The 15,179-nt window shown below is 41.4% G+C and overlaps 1 protein-coding gene across 6 annotated transcripts in view; it reads left to right on the top strand.

The window, feature by feature from the left end:
- The window catches only part of TBXAS1 (thromboxane A synthase 1), a 250,185-nt gene that overhangs the window by 168,166 nt on the left and 66,840 nt on the right, over positions 1-15,179 (top strand). For all 6 annotated transcript variants that reach the window (XM_040658534.1, XM_040658556.2, XM_040658528.1 and 3 more), the window contains one exon: positions 10,078-10,392. In XM_040658534.1, coding sequence (XP_040514468.1) covers positions 10,078-10,392 — 315 coding nt within the window. The remainder of the gene's footprint in view (positions 1-10,077; positions 10,393-15,179) is intronic.

The raw sequence follows: 15,179 nt of genomic DNA, 5'->3' as shown, positions 1-15,179 counted from the left end.
AAACTGCAGAGAATAACACAATTTGTTATTGGTCACTGGGCAGAAAATAATCCTTTCCTTCCCAACGCTGCTTTTACCAACTGTGCTGAAAATCAGCACCCCTTCACGCACAGGAGTGGAGATCCACATGTAGAGGAGATTTATGTACTATTGGTAAAAGCCAGTTTAATATAGCCAAAGATCTGATATAAATCCTACTGTAGTGTGCAGGTGTGATTGTGAATGGATAAAGCAGCAGTGGGATTGCCCACCAGCACTGGAGAGCAGTTGCTCAGAAAAGCAGTAGTAAGGAAAGTGGTGTTTTTCAGATTGCTAATAAAGATGATAAATAGCCTTGTGCTTTTAATAGCTGCACATATCGTTTACTCCAGTCTAACAGTTGTAATTAGCTTAGTTAAAAAATAATGAGATTTTTTTGTTACCCAGAATTACTTGATGCCCTCACAAAACTGAATAATGAGGTGTTCCTTCCTGCAAAAAATATGCAGTGCGTATATGAAGTGGCACAGAAAGGGAGAATCTGGAACAAACTGTGGGAAGAGATGCAGGAAGACAGGATGTGACCGTTAAAGCCACCAGACATCTTGGTGGCTGTTTGAAGTGAGTGGTGGGGTTTTAAGGAAGAATGAAGAATAAAGGAGAAATAATGAGATTTCTATGCATTATCTGTGAATGTCAGGCAACTGCTAAAACCAGGACTGATTATTAATCAGAAATTAAATTTAAGTAAATACAATTATAATCTTTGGCAAATAAAATAAAAATGGACAGTGGGGCTGTCTGCAACAGCAGCCTTTATTCAGCGGTTTGAGTCAGTGGAGGGTCAAGCTGCTGTGTGTCAGGCACTTATCCTAAAACACTCCCTTCCTGCATCCTCCCTTCCTCCTGCAAATAGAGGAGGGGAGGAGTGTTGGATGGTTCACTAGGAGGCCAGATAAGCTTGGGGAGAGGGTGTGTGCATACAGCATGCAGCAGCAAGGTGGTCAGCTCTGTGCTGATTTGGGAGTTGATACCAGTTCCACTCACTGGTGGGCACGGGGGTCCTGGCCCAAGCTCTTCTCCTTCTCCAGTTACTTTTTCTCCTACTGCATTTGCCCACTGTGTGTTCTGTTAACCTCACTCCTCCACCTCTGAAAAGCAAAGCATACACAAGCAGAAGAAACATAGCTACAGCATGCACGTACCCAGTATTTACTGATAATAGCAGCAGTCATTATCAGAGCGTTGTTATGCTGAATGTTTTGCAAATACAGAATAAGGAGGTTCTAGTGTCATTCGATGCATGCTTCCATAAGGTGTGTAGTGATGGTTAGGGAAATGTGTGAGTGATGGCATTCAGCATCCATAATTGTAATTACTCTTCATCCCACATCTGACTTCAGCCAAGTCAGGCCTCCAGCTGGGATCTCCGGCAAGAGGTCTACATATGTAAGATCAAAAACATCCTCCTTCCACGTGAGCCATGAAGACCTATGCTCAGCTTGTCTCAAGTGGAAATAGTTCTTTGCTCTCTCTTTGCTAACAGTGAGAACCAAAATACAAATTCACCTCTGGATTACGTGGGGATATTTTCAGAACACATCTGTTGTCTTTCATGATGTGAGCACTTTAGTGCCACTTGCAGCATCATCAGGTGAAGGGAGATGAGGCCCTAACAAAGAAATAAGAAATCTCCCCACGCTTTGCTCTTTCAGTTCCAATTACGCTTGCCTGTGCCTTTGTGGATAACTAATCACTCTTAATTTAACCCTACTTTTTGGAGGTCTGGGAGCCTGGGTAGTAGCATGGAGATGTAAACCAACTGAGAAATTCTGTTTGCCCAAAGCCCAAGTGAGGTTGTAGGGCTTCGAGCACCAGGGTTTGTTCCACTGCCTGAAAGCTCAGCATGTGTAATGGGAGCCAAAGAAGACATTGTCAACTCCTTGGACCAGAATAGAAGTTTTGTGCAAAGTCCCCAAGGAAGAAAACAGTAGCACCCGCATGCTTTTCTCTCTCATCTCTTGTACTGAGCAGTGTCCAGCAGTATGGTTCTCTCTTACTTACATGCTTTGTTAGAGACCTACTGAGGTATCTTAAATCTATAGACACATGTAAGTACGAGTTGTGGAGCTCCAGACATAAGAGGTGCAGCAGGGTGCCATCTGATGATCTTCAATGTATGCAGCGACTCCCTGGAGGAGGAGAAAACTCTCCAGTGACAAAAATGGCTCAGAGCTGGGGCAGACCACCTGGGGAGGCTGTGGGAATCTGGAGCTTGGCTGGGTTTTTAAGAGCAGGTTAGACAAACAGCTGTCAGGGCTGGTTTGGCTGATCCCGCTTTGTGGTGAGGGGATGGAGTAGCCTCTTTCTCTGATGTGATGGCGCTTTCTGCTTTAAACTCTCTGAGTCTGTAAATCTGTTTTCATCCTAGGTCTTAGGGGGGTTTCTGAAATCATCATTAGCTTTTCCGCATGGGGTTTTCTAAGGTTTGATGCGTGTTGTACCGATTTTACAGATGGAGAAGCTGTAAGTATATTTTAAAGGCAAAATAGGGAACTCAGCTCTAAGCATCCTGGCTTCTTCTCTGGTGGTCAGTGCTTTAACTGCTAATTCACATTGGCCACTCTGTAGATATGTTAGCCAACCCAGCCAACACAATCTGTATTCTGTGTTATGCTTGAATTTATACTTAAAAAATAGTAATTATTAAAAAAAAACAACCACAACATCAGACACATGCAGGAGATGTTTTATACTTTCCATGCTAAGGTGCTTTGAACTGCTTGCTGGCACACCTACCCATTCAGGGTCCTGCTTGGCACTTCAGAGAGCATTTTTGTGATATGGTTATAGGGACACTTCTTTCTTTGAAGCAGAAAGCAAAGACATTAATGTAGCTTTTGACATCAAATATGGTGCCATTCAGTACTTGTGCTCTCTTACTTCAGTGGACTATAGCCAGAAACTCCCATGGGAGTTTAGAGCTGATAATATATAAAAATATCAGAACAAGCCCAAAATAATAGGAAACCTTCCCAGTCCAGGGTTGCACTGCAAATGTTAAGATTAGACCGGGCTGCCAAAGACTTCCAATTTCCAAGCGGATGCTCAGTGAATACTTTTTTTTTTGCTTTGAATTTACTCAGGATTTTAACTCAAGTCACATTGCTTTGTAAGACATGCCTGCCTTTAGAAACTCAGCTCATTTACAATCTAAACATTGCAGTGGATCCTCCAGCTGATGTTAACAAATGCAAACAAAGCATTTTTTTCTGCCAACTGCTCCTGAACAAGGGTCAGACCCTGCAGTTCAACAGAGTTGGAGTGTTGTCAACCTTCCCGAGCCGAATGTTGTCAGCTAGAGCACAATCCCCACAGCCTGCAGGGCTATCAGCTCTGGCCTCCCAGTTAATTCCAGCTTCTAAGGTGAAGCACAAGGCGAAAAGAAGATCCCTCTAAGAGATATAGGGTCTGGTGTGTTTACAGAAAGTCTGGCTTATTTTGTGATTTCACTGAGAAACCAAATGAAACCTGTTGGTGAGGTTGAATGTGACCCCTTCAAAGCTGTTTGGGAAAATGATAGTTATAGTGGGACGGCACTTTGTGCCTCTTTTTCAAGAGGATCATGGTAGCTGCTGCAGTGCTTTACTGATAACTGCAGTGTGACACAGGGTCCTCACCTAAAAAGATGTTTCCTTAGTTAGACTTACAAAAAGCGACCTTGATATAAACGAATATAGCAGTGTTTCTATGAGTTTGTAGAAAAGAATATTTCACTGAGATTGGAGCTTTATATCAGTTAGATAAGGATTCTGAAGCTCGGGTTCTGTTTTTTTTTTCAGCTGCCATCAGAGCATTTCAGAAGGGCTAGGAAGGTCTGCACAGCTTACTGTGTGTGGTACTGTACTAACAGCATCATGTCTGTATGACTTTTGCACCACAACAAGTGCTTTACAGAATACTAAGTAATCATGTTTTCTAGAATGATTCCTTAAGTTGCTTTTCATAGTTCTGAGATATTCTCAAGACAGGGAATTGAACTATTGAAGTAGTACAAAATTCAGCTAAGCTTTGTACAAAATCCAGGTGAACTTGCAGCTTTAGGAACAGAAACTGAGATGCGTAGGTTGCTCTGAAAGTAATGCCTCCTATTTATTCCAAGGAAACTACAACACAATAACGAGCATGATAACATTATTTGATTGAGCAAATTCTCAGCTGCAAAACACTGTTTTTCCACATAGTCATCACCATTAGCTGTACATTTTTACCAGCGATGAACAAGAGCATTCACACCATGCTCAAAAAAACGTGCACCAGCGCAAGTGACCCACTGTTCCACAGCTGCTCTGACAGTGTCATTGCCAGGAAAACATTGCCCTTGCAGTCCATCTTTCATTGGCCCAAACAGGTAGAAGTCAGAAGGTTCCAAATCCTGACTATATGGTGGGTGTGGTAGAGCAGCCAAGCCAAGATAGAGAGTGTGCTCCACAATCTTTAAACCACTATGGGGTCTTGCAGTGTAGCGCTGCCAGAGAAAGGTCATCTTCTTTTCGGCTCTGGAAGTTCAAGCCTTCAGTTTAGGCAGCACTGCAATGTAGCTGTCAGAGTTTATGGTTTGTGTGGGTTCCCGTAAATCCAGAAGGATCATCTCTGTCCTATCCCAAAAGACAGTGCATGTTACTTTACCCACTGAGGGCTTTGTCTAGAAATATGTTTTTGATAGGAAATTCACAGGTCACCTCTCCATGGGCTGCTGTTTTGACTCCGGCTCATTGTGGTGACACCACAGCTCCTCACCGGTAATGATGCGATCCAGGAAACTGTCACCTTCAGCCTTATGTTGGTTCAGTAGGTCCTGACAAACTTGCATACGGTGTTCTTTCTGTTCTTGTATGAACATTTGTGCGACGCACCTGGCGCAAACTTTGTGACACTCCAGCATTGCCACCATCATTTCCAATGCATCGAAGCTGATATTCTGCTCCGTATGCAGTTCCCTGGTCATAATCTGCTGATCCGTGTGGATGAGCTGATCAAGATGTTCTTCATTTCATGGCGTGAAAGCTGTGCGTGGCTGCCAGGAACGTGGCTTGTCTTTTCACATCACTGTTGCCACTTCTGAAATGCAGCACCTACTGCCTCACTGTGCTCACATCCACTGTTTGGTCTCTATCAACACTCAACAAGTGTCGATGAATGTCAGTGGGTGCCATTTTTTTGCATGGAAGAATTCAGTGATGCACCTTTGTTACATACGCACCTCTATGTCAGAGACCATTTGGTCAGACTACCTCTCTGCTGCCATCTGTCACACAGCAACAACATAGAATGCAACATTGGTGAGAAGGTTGGACCTCTACTGCCATACCACCAACTTTCTCCTGATGTTGTGGACCAACATAATAAAATAGGAGACATTACTTTTGGAGCTGCCCTCGTACATTTGGTAGTCAATCTTAAGTAATTTTTCACATTACCTAGCAGAAGATTCATATGCCTCAGTCTCTCTATTGAAAATGTAACTGAAGGATCCCCTGGATCCCCAAATCAGTAGTGAATTTGTCAAAAGGTTGGCCAGTATGTCAGTATTTGATACAAAAGCACAGTTCTCTGTTTAGGATGGGAAGAGCTGGAGACATCCCCCTTCCCCCAGGATCCTTGTCCCCTGTGAGAAGAGTCATGACGCATTGCATGTGAATGATATCTCTCTTTTCTTCTGACAGTTGCAAAACTTGAAAGTGGTGATTTAAGGAGGGGTGATAGTTACTGCCTTTCCTGGTATAGCACACATCTGTTCTTCCAGTACGTAGCACATAGCTCGTTACGGTTCTGTGCAGAACGATTTCTCTGCATGGCCAGGTGATGCTTAAAGAGACTAATGAGAGAAATGATACGGCCCAGAACACTGGTGTCAGGAAATATATTGCAAGGTGTCTATCTCAAGGAAGCTGAAAGTAGGACTTGTCTTATTATATATTTCAAAGGGGATGTCTGTGTCACCACCAAGTTAGGCATACACTCTGTCCACGCTGCATTCAAATTACGATTTTTCAAATAGTATCTTTTCATTCAATTTTCATTGGCTTAATGATAAACTCTCTGTTGTATCAGGGCAAACTAGAGTCCATCTCACCAGCACACCATTCTTTTGAAGCAGGAACTTGTTTCTAAGGCTATTGTAACATAACTATGCAAGTATCAGAGAACAGGATAGAGGCTATTATGGGCTTTTGCTTTTCGTGAGGAAAATCAAACAAATGTCCCTAATGGTAAAAGGGAGCCAGCAGCCACACGCGATGGCCAGAGAATGTATTTGTGTAGTGACACTCCCAGTGCCTGGTCTGTTGTCAAGCTGAAGAACTGGCTTCTTTTTTTCTTCTTCTATTTTTTTTTTTTTAACTGCCGTCAACCTAAGTAGAGAAAAACCCTGTGAATTTTCATGAGATACCTTTTCCTCATTTCCAGCACTTAAAAATCCAATTATATTTGGTTTTATGCCAGTATTTGCCTCTATTGCCATTGTTAGGTTTTTGAGTCAGAGTGATTTTTCTATTCTGATGGTGCGGAAGAAAAATATGTTTCATTATGACTGGTTATAACCCTGGAAATCTTTTCTCTCGCTTGGGTTGATGATTATTTTTATGTTGCATTCTATACTGATGCCTAAAGTGAAGTAGAATGAACCATAAGGAAGAGAATCTTTGCTAAAATATATCTCCTTGCATAGTGTAAAATTATCTTGAACAAAGCTTGCATCTTACAAATGTGTTAACGGTTTACAGGCTGGTTCGGCCCAGTTCCATGACTGGCGGGGCAGAGGGATTTCACAAATCCGTGCCTCCCAAAAAGGGAAACAGGGGACCCCAGAATAATTAAAAACAGCTGCAACGATCTGAGGAGAAACAAACTAATTTACTAAATATGGTATCAGAATGCAAGATAAGACACTCTAATACAATATAATTGGAATTGAAGCTAATACATCAAATATGATGAGAGAAAGAGTGTCTGAGAACTGAAGGTCTCACTGTACCACTGGGGTGAGATGTGCGGTCGGGTCGAGCAGAAGGGAGAAGAGCTAAAGGAAAAGAGCGATGTCAGATGACCTACCAAGGCCTTATATCTGTTCCCCCTGAGCAGAATGATAACAGTGCAGCAAACAGTCTTCTGAGAAATGTAGTTCTTCTCTTCTGGGACAGGTGCTCAGAACTGGAGCATTGACACTTTAACTCTCAGTGCACTACATGATGTTATGATGTGGAATACCGATAACCAACAATCATAAAACCATGACAAAATGTTATGCTTCTTTCCTCTCACTATTGCTCAAGTAGTTTTTAGATATGAATGTGTTTTTTGCAAGGATTGTTTATGAAACTATTATTATTAGCAACCTATGCTCACCTGTGAACAAATTGCATAGCACACATAAGATAGTCAGTTGTTTCTAGATAGTGTGACCTTATAAGCAGATTCTATAACGAGACAACGTTTTAAATTTCTAACCAAATATATTATGGGAGTAATAAAAAGAGCTCCTCAAAATGGCCACGGAGGTATTTCAGAGCACATTCTTGGGAATATTCACTAGTGCTAGCATTCATTAAGTTTGTTTTCAGCAAAAATTCTCATGAATGAAATTTCATTCAGTAGTCATTGTGATTATCTCTGTACTATGACAGCAATAACAATATGCTTTGTACAAGGTCCAGATCTGATTTTATCTAAGGCTGGAGAAACATCTTTTAGGATCCTCAGGGAATGTATTGTCTAAATATAAGACCAGACTCAGCTTACAGTTCATGACTTGGGACTGCAAGTCCTTGGAGAGCAATGAATTTATTTACAAGAAAATTCACAGCTAGAGAAGGATAAATGCAGATTTTTTCCAAATGTTATACCATTTGAACAGTATTATATTACAGTGGTACAACTCCAATGAATATGAATGTAATTATACTGTTTTAAACGTAGTTTAGGCAATGATGGACTAGTTGTATGGATAAAAGGGAATATCTCTACAGATGCAATTCATTATTCTACTGTTCTAGTTTATCCACTCGCTAACGAACACAGTGGAAGTGTTTTGTTTTGGTTTGTAACCACTGTAACCCAAATATATGTACCAGTGTAATCCCTGAAGTGTTGGCCATGCCAAGAGCTGGACTCTCTGCTGTACAGTATATGGACTCCCAGCTTGTTAATAAACTCCTCCTGGAAGTGTTAAATGGAACTTTCAGCTGTGGATAGCATGAGTATGCATGAAATCTTGTTTCCTGCAGTCTAAAGGAAAATAAAAGAGTGGAGTTATTCTATAACACTTGACTAGAATCAACAATTTGAATCTGGAAAATATGCTGAAGTCTAGGCTCAAGGAAGTATTTTCGTAGCTGGACCTTGTTCACTGGGCAATATGTATATAATTCTGCTTTCTGTGCCTTCACTTCTCAGGAGGAGAAGCACTTATCCAGTACCTTGAAGGTGATGCAGTTTGGCCAATTTGTAGAGTGCTTTCTGAGCACAATGACTAGTGCTAGCTGCTCTCTGGAGCAGTAAGTCTCAGATATAGCAGGATACAATATACACTATGGACGTAAGAACAAGTACATAATGTACATGTGCAAAATGAAAAGTTTCTGTGGAGTGGAGAGAGGGAGCTGCTAAAGATGCAATATGCTAATTCCTTCTATTACTCAGACTTCAAAATAACCACTCCTTTTTGCTTGTAGCAATTACTTGTACTCAGTCAGAACAGTTTGTTGGCAGCAGAGAATAGCACAAGACTAAATATTCCTCTTGTTTCATTGCTCTCTTTTCCTATATCATATAGAAAAAAACACCTGATTAATTCCTTTGACGTTTGTATTAATTACTCCTTCTTTAGTCTTATCTTGCTTTTCCGTCCTTCCCTCTCATTTTCCCATTTCTTTGTCTCTCTATTATCAGACATTGAAATGATTTCTTCGTAATAGTTACATGCAGGTATACAGAGTTTGATTTAGTTTGGTTTTACTTTTCTATAAGAAAGACTTGGCCCCTTCTCTTGTCCATCCCAGTGCACAGATTGTCATGTGCTGGTACTGTAAGTCCACTTACACTTGTAAGTCCTTGAGCTATCATGTATTCTGTTGGTATTTGAGGAATTGAAAATCAATCATACAGCCTTATGGCTTAGATTCAGCACAATTCTATTATGCCCACTTGAAAATGTCAATTCAAACCTTTTGGGTTATATTTCAAAGCCTAATCAAGCTTGCTGTCCAGGCTGGTTTGGAGTCAACTCACTCTTGTCCATGGGTCTGCTTATTAGAGTTTTTCTGTCAGAAACTAGTGCAGAAGAAAACAGTTTTCGTAACGGTACAATCATTCAATGGACGTTTCACAAAGACGAGTTGCCCAGACAAATTTTTTAACAGAGGAGTGCTTACCGTTGTAGTGTACTTCTTAAGTATGTTAAAAAACAAACAAACAAACAAACAACCTGCATTGATATCAGAATGTTTGCGACTGTACTTTCTCATTTAAAGTACTAGTTTGTTGAGATCAGTTTCTAGTATTGTCTTGTCAAATTGGTACAGAAATGACTGTAGATACCAACCTAAACCTAGGAGACCTTTCATGTTTTGGACCACATGAATAAGTGGGGATGATGCCTCCAAACAGATGGGCCAAAAATGCTGGAAGAACAAGCTAAGCAGGAGTTCTGCCCCCTCTGCTTGGCAGATGTGTCTGGAACCGTGTTTTGAGTATGTCAGAGTACTTCTGGTAAACGCAAAAGACTCACTGTGAGGTTGAAAGAAGCTCTTTTTGGAGTGAGCCATTAGCAGTCCTCTGTGAAAATATGTACCTTTATATATTGGAGGCAGACCAGAGAAGGACACAGTGACAGGCTCTAAGTGCTGGCATTTCTAGCTGATTTATAGAAGTCTCTTCATTCAGTGAAAGGTTGGTGACTGTCCTATGGGAGCTGAGTGGGCAGTATAAATAGAAAACAACTCTCTCCCTTCGGCTCCCATAGATAAAGGCATTGCTCTGTGACCCATTCTTTGTGTTTCTTCTCATTACTTGTGCTTTTTCTCATCCTGTGTTCTGCAGAGGCGCAGAGATTTTCTCCAGTGGATGCTTGACTCCCGCAACTCAGCTGAGGCCTTGGCAGGTGGATATTTTGATCAGATCTGTCCAGCCACCACTTCCAGCCATAATGAGGTGCCTCTTGTTGACAAGACCCCATCTGAAAAGGCTCAGAAGATGCTAACCGAGGATGAGATAGCAGGCCAAGCTTTTCTCTTCCTGATTGCTGGGTATGAGACCACCACTAGCACACTGTCCTTTGCCACATACTTGCTAGCAACCAACCCGGAGTGCCAGGAGAAGCTGCTTCAGGAGATAGATGAGTTCTCAGCAAAACACGTGAGTATAATATGCTAGCGTGGAGTTTCCTGCAGGGAGCAAGGCAATATGAATATCACACAGCCACAACACCTGCATGGCTCCTATTTGCCTCAGTTTTGTGTGTATTGTTTATTAATATACTGTCAAGATTTTGCACATTGTTACCCTAGTTTTTCTCTTTCTTATGTGAGGGAGAAATAGAGGAAAGTTATCTGGTCAATAATTAGCTCCGATATTGCCTTAAAGTGAATAATATTTTATGTTTGCTGATGGTGTGTCCTCTGATTTTCAGTCAGGAGCTTATGAGAGACAGAGTACCTATTTGAAGTAGATATTTTTTTGAGCAAAACTTCAAAATTGATCTACGTATATTGATATTTATTGTGGGGCTCTTTTGTGTTTTATTTCTTTATTTACTATTCATTCATTTTGAAACTGTTAAATGATGTCACTTTTCAGCAACTGAAGAGATGGCCCAGGATCTCTGTGTCATAATGGAAATTTAATCTTTACAAAATATCTGACATTGTTGGAATTAAGCAGCTATGGGCAGATACTGAAAATAGACATTTTCGTAGTTTCCTGTTGTCTGGATAGTTTTGTTCCTTCTGTGGTCAACTTTATTTACTGATCTTTGTAAGGACGCAAAGAGAGTTATTATTAATCATAAACTTCAAAGTTTATTCCTTTTTTTTTTCTTCAGCAGCAGAATATAAATAAGTGTGTGCTTAAAAAAAGTCACTCATATGTAATTCTCTTACACTGTTTTAGAATGATTTCTCCTTCATTTTCTGTATTTATCAAGGAAGTTCGTGTTTCCTGGTTAATTATCAACAGCATTTTGTGTATGTAGCAGACAGTCTGGCAACCACTGTTCTACCCTGCACTCTCCACACAAGTTGTTAGTTATGAGAATTCAGACTGAGTGGCTTCATCTTTTTCTTTCTGCTGAACTTTTTTTGTATTGGATCAAAAGGCCAACCGGTGAAAAATGACGCAAGGGATGACTGTCTTGCAGAATTTATATGCTGGATTTGCATACTGAAATCCTTAATGATACAATTTTGGTACTTTTATGCTTTCTATGCATTCCATGCACTGTGCTGTACTTAGAGAACAAGAAAAGAGTCATATGACCATCTCCTTGGCTGGCAATGTGAAGTCCTTGGTTATGTAAAAGCATGCCCTTTCAAGAGTTACTGTTTCCCTCCTTTTGGTTGGGCAAACAGAAAAGCCAGAATTTGTGTACACAGAATGTATGTTTTGTCTTGCGTGAAGATGGTTTGAGAGTGGTGCTTCTCCATCAAATTCTTTTAGCTCTGAGAGTGCAGATGGACAACAGCTGAGCTTTTCCTCAGTGAATACTTCATATAGAATTATCATGGAATCATAGAATGGTTTGAGTTGGATGGGACCTTAGGGATCACCCAGTTCCAACCCTCATGCTGTGGGCAGGGTTGCCACCTACTAAATCAGGTGTATTGATAAGATCAGATATATCTCTGGTGTAAAACAATGAAACCACTTATGTGCTACATTCTAACTTACAGAATTCAGGTTATTTTCCTAAGTTATTAGCTCTAGGATGCTCTATAGTTGGATCATATTTAGTTGTTTCATTCACATACAGCAGCAGACCTAATCATGCCCTCTTGTCTAGTTAGCTCAATTGACTTCCTTTAGGCTTGCAAAGTTGTGAGGGTGCAGTGTGGCCTGGAATATGTGTGATTTACTGATTAATGCTGGTGGCAGAGTTGCACAGGGGAGATCCCTGTTATGTAACCTCAGTTAGAATACGTTTCGTTTCTTCTCCAACTCATTAAAACTAACAGCCAGAGAAGCTAAAGTGAAACTGCTGGGAGAGATCTCTAAATATGACAGGTTCATGATGTCCTTTCTATATGTGTGTAGATGGGTATATGAATTAGTACACTTTTCGATGTAATTGCATAGAAAGCTGATGAGGAATATTTGCCCTGCAAGCTGTCATTAACTTTTTGTTGATTTTTCATAGAGGGAGACCGTTTACATGGCCGTACCTGTGTTAACAAGTACTGTGCTCCCATAGACACACCACACATATCTTGGAGAGTTTATTTTGGGTTAGTTCTAATCTGATCCTGTGCACCAAAGGCCACTTAGCAATTGGAATGAACTTTTAGTGTAGGTGCTATTAAAGGAGCCCTCGCTGCACCCCTGAAGACTGTAGTGTGGACCTGTGCAACAGGCTTGCTTGTAAGTGTGCTCCTGATCCAAGCTGGAACACTAATCTGTCCCTGCGTTGTATATAGTCTGTCTGAGCTGTCACTCATTGTTATTAGTATTTCAGTAACAATACAATCGAAATGAGTAATGCTAGACTCTATTGATTTTCTAAGAGGAATATTTGGCCTCTGCAGCATCAAAGCGGAGCTGCGGAGCTAGGAACAATTGTGGAAGGGATGTTAAAATGTGATGTAGAGAAATGGCACTCAAATGAGTGATTTTTTTTCATGTCAGTAGTGCACACAGCGTCATCCCAAACAATGTCCTGTGTTTTGAATTGACTGGAAGAACCTTTCAAATCCTTTCCCCATACTTTTCTATTTTTCAGGTTTATCTGAGAACATATATGATTATACAGCTGAGGAGAGAAGGGAGATAACCGTTCTTGTACTGTCTTTAAAGCAAGGAAATTCATGGTTCTAATTTGTGTAGCTCCGTTCTTCTCATTATAAACAGATTATAATTTCAGGGGGGACAATGCACTGCTTGAGCCTATTCCAGAATAAAAATAAGGATGCAACAGTTCAGTCCCCTCAGTGACTGTAATTAGCTACATTTAGCCTAGAAAATAAGATCCATGTGGACGGTTTGTGAGTTACAGGAGTTATTTTAAAACAAAGAATATATAGATGCTATGTTCATTTGTCATGCTAGAGAGAGGATGAGGGCATAGCAGCTACAGTTTGTTATCAAGTCAGTTGCTAAGAAATTTGATTAGGTTATAGCCTGTGCTCAGCACATCAGCTTTGCTCTTATCAAGGTGCTTTGCAGTTTTCCAAAAGGAGGTTAGAATGCCAAAGCATGGAGAATAGTATGGCCAAGTTGTTATGACAGGTGGTAGAAGACTGCTTTGATTTGCAGATATGCAAGTGTTAAACACAGTAACCTCTCCAGCCAAATTTATAGTCCGGTAACTATAACTACTAAATGCTCTCCACCATGTCCCTCTTCCTTCCTCCAAGCATTTCAGTTGCCTCATGCAGCATGTTTTATTGCCCTAATTTGTGCTTGTAGAGCTGCGGTGTGATTTTACAGCAGCTGCTATGTTTCATCCTGGGGATGGCTGTACTTCAGTGGTGGACAGAGTGATTTATGTGTAGATAGATCCTAGTTTATACACTCATTTACTAAAGTTTATAAAGACACGTGGGAGCCATCTGAGAAAAGGTGCTATAAATGATAGGCCCGGTTCCAGTTTTCCTGACACACCAGTCAAAACCTCAAAGTACAGTGTCCCTGTGATAGCATGATAGGAGAGCAAGACCAGTGCATCTGGTCATACAGTGGTATTTTGGCGGCTCTGATTGAGGGCACCCTTGAGTTTGCTCTGACCTTCATCTGTCTTGCTTGCACAGTGATTACCTTAGAGGAATAGGACAGCGGGAAAGGGAAGGAGAAAGCATGGCTCACTGAGAGAACTTTAAACTAGGTATGAAGTGGGAAGAGGTTAAAACAAGGCTTGCTAGAGATAAGCCTAGGGGAAATCGGATGGGAATGGGGGAGATGTGAATGGCTCAACTGAAGTGCACCTACACCAATGCACACAGCATGGGCAACAAGCAGAAGCTGGAAACCATCATGTGGCTGGCAAACTGTGACTTTGTTGCCATTACTGAAACATGGTGGGATTGCTTCCACAACTAGAGTGCTGCAATGGATGGCTATAAGCTCTTCAGAAAGAATAGGCAAGGAAGGAGGGGTGGTGGTGTGGCTTTCTGTGTTAGAGAGCGTTTTGATGTTATTGAGCTAGGGCTGGGAAAGATAAAGTTGAGACTGTGGTAAGAATCAGCAGGAAGACCAACAGGGGTAATGTCTTTGGTGAGGGTCTGTTATAGGCTGCCTAATCAGGATGAAGAGACAGACAAGGCGTTCTAGGAGCAGCTGGCAGAAGTTGCATGATTGACAGCCCTTGTTCTATTCAACTTCCCTGATATATACTGGAAATAAATAGAGAGCAGAAGAAGCAGTCTAGGAAGTTTCTAGAGTGTGTGGAAGACAACTTCCTGGCACAGATGGTAAGAGAGCCTACCGGGGGCGGTACCCTGCTAGTTCTGTTGTTCACAAATATAGAAGGACTGGTGGGAGATGTGGAGGTCGGGCGCTGTCTTGGGCAGAATGACTGCAAAATGGTAGAGTTCTCTATTCTTGATGAAGTTAGGAGAGGGCTCAGCAAAACTGCTACCTTGGGCTTCTGGAGGGCGGACTTGGAACTATTCAGGACACTGGTAGGGAGGGTCCCTTGGGATTCAGTCCTGGAGGGCAAAGGGATCCAGGAAGGCTGGATGCTCCTCAGGAAGGAGGTCTTAGAGGTGCAGGAGCAAGCTGTCCCCCTATCCGCTGTAAGATGAGCAGGCGGGGAATAAAACCAGTGTGGATGAATGGAGAACTTCTTCCGAGCCTCTGGAAGAAGAAGAGAGTTTATCACCTGTGAAAAAAGGGATGGGAAAGAGACATGTAAGGAGAAAATTATAAAGGCAAAAGCCAAGTTGGGACTCAACCTGGCCACTATAGTCAAAGAGAACAAAAAACTTTCATATGGA

This window comes from Gallus gallus, chromosome 1 (assembly GCF_016699485.2).
Source record: "Gallus gallus isolate bGalGal1 chromosome 1, bGalGal1.mat.broiler.GRCg7b, whole genome shotgun sequence".
Lineage (NCBI taxonomy): Eukaryota > Metazoa > Chordata > Aves > Galliformes > Phasianidae > Gallus > Gallus gallus.
The sequence above is the reverse complement of the archived record's forward strand: the minus strand, read 5'-3'. Positions and strand labels throughout refer to the sequence as shown.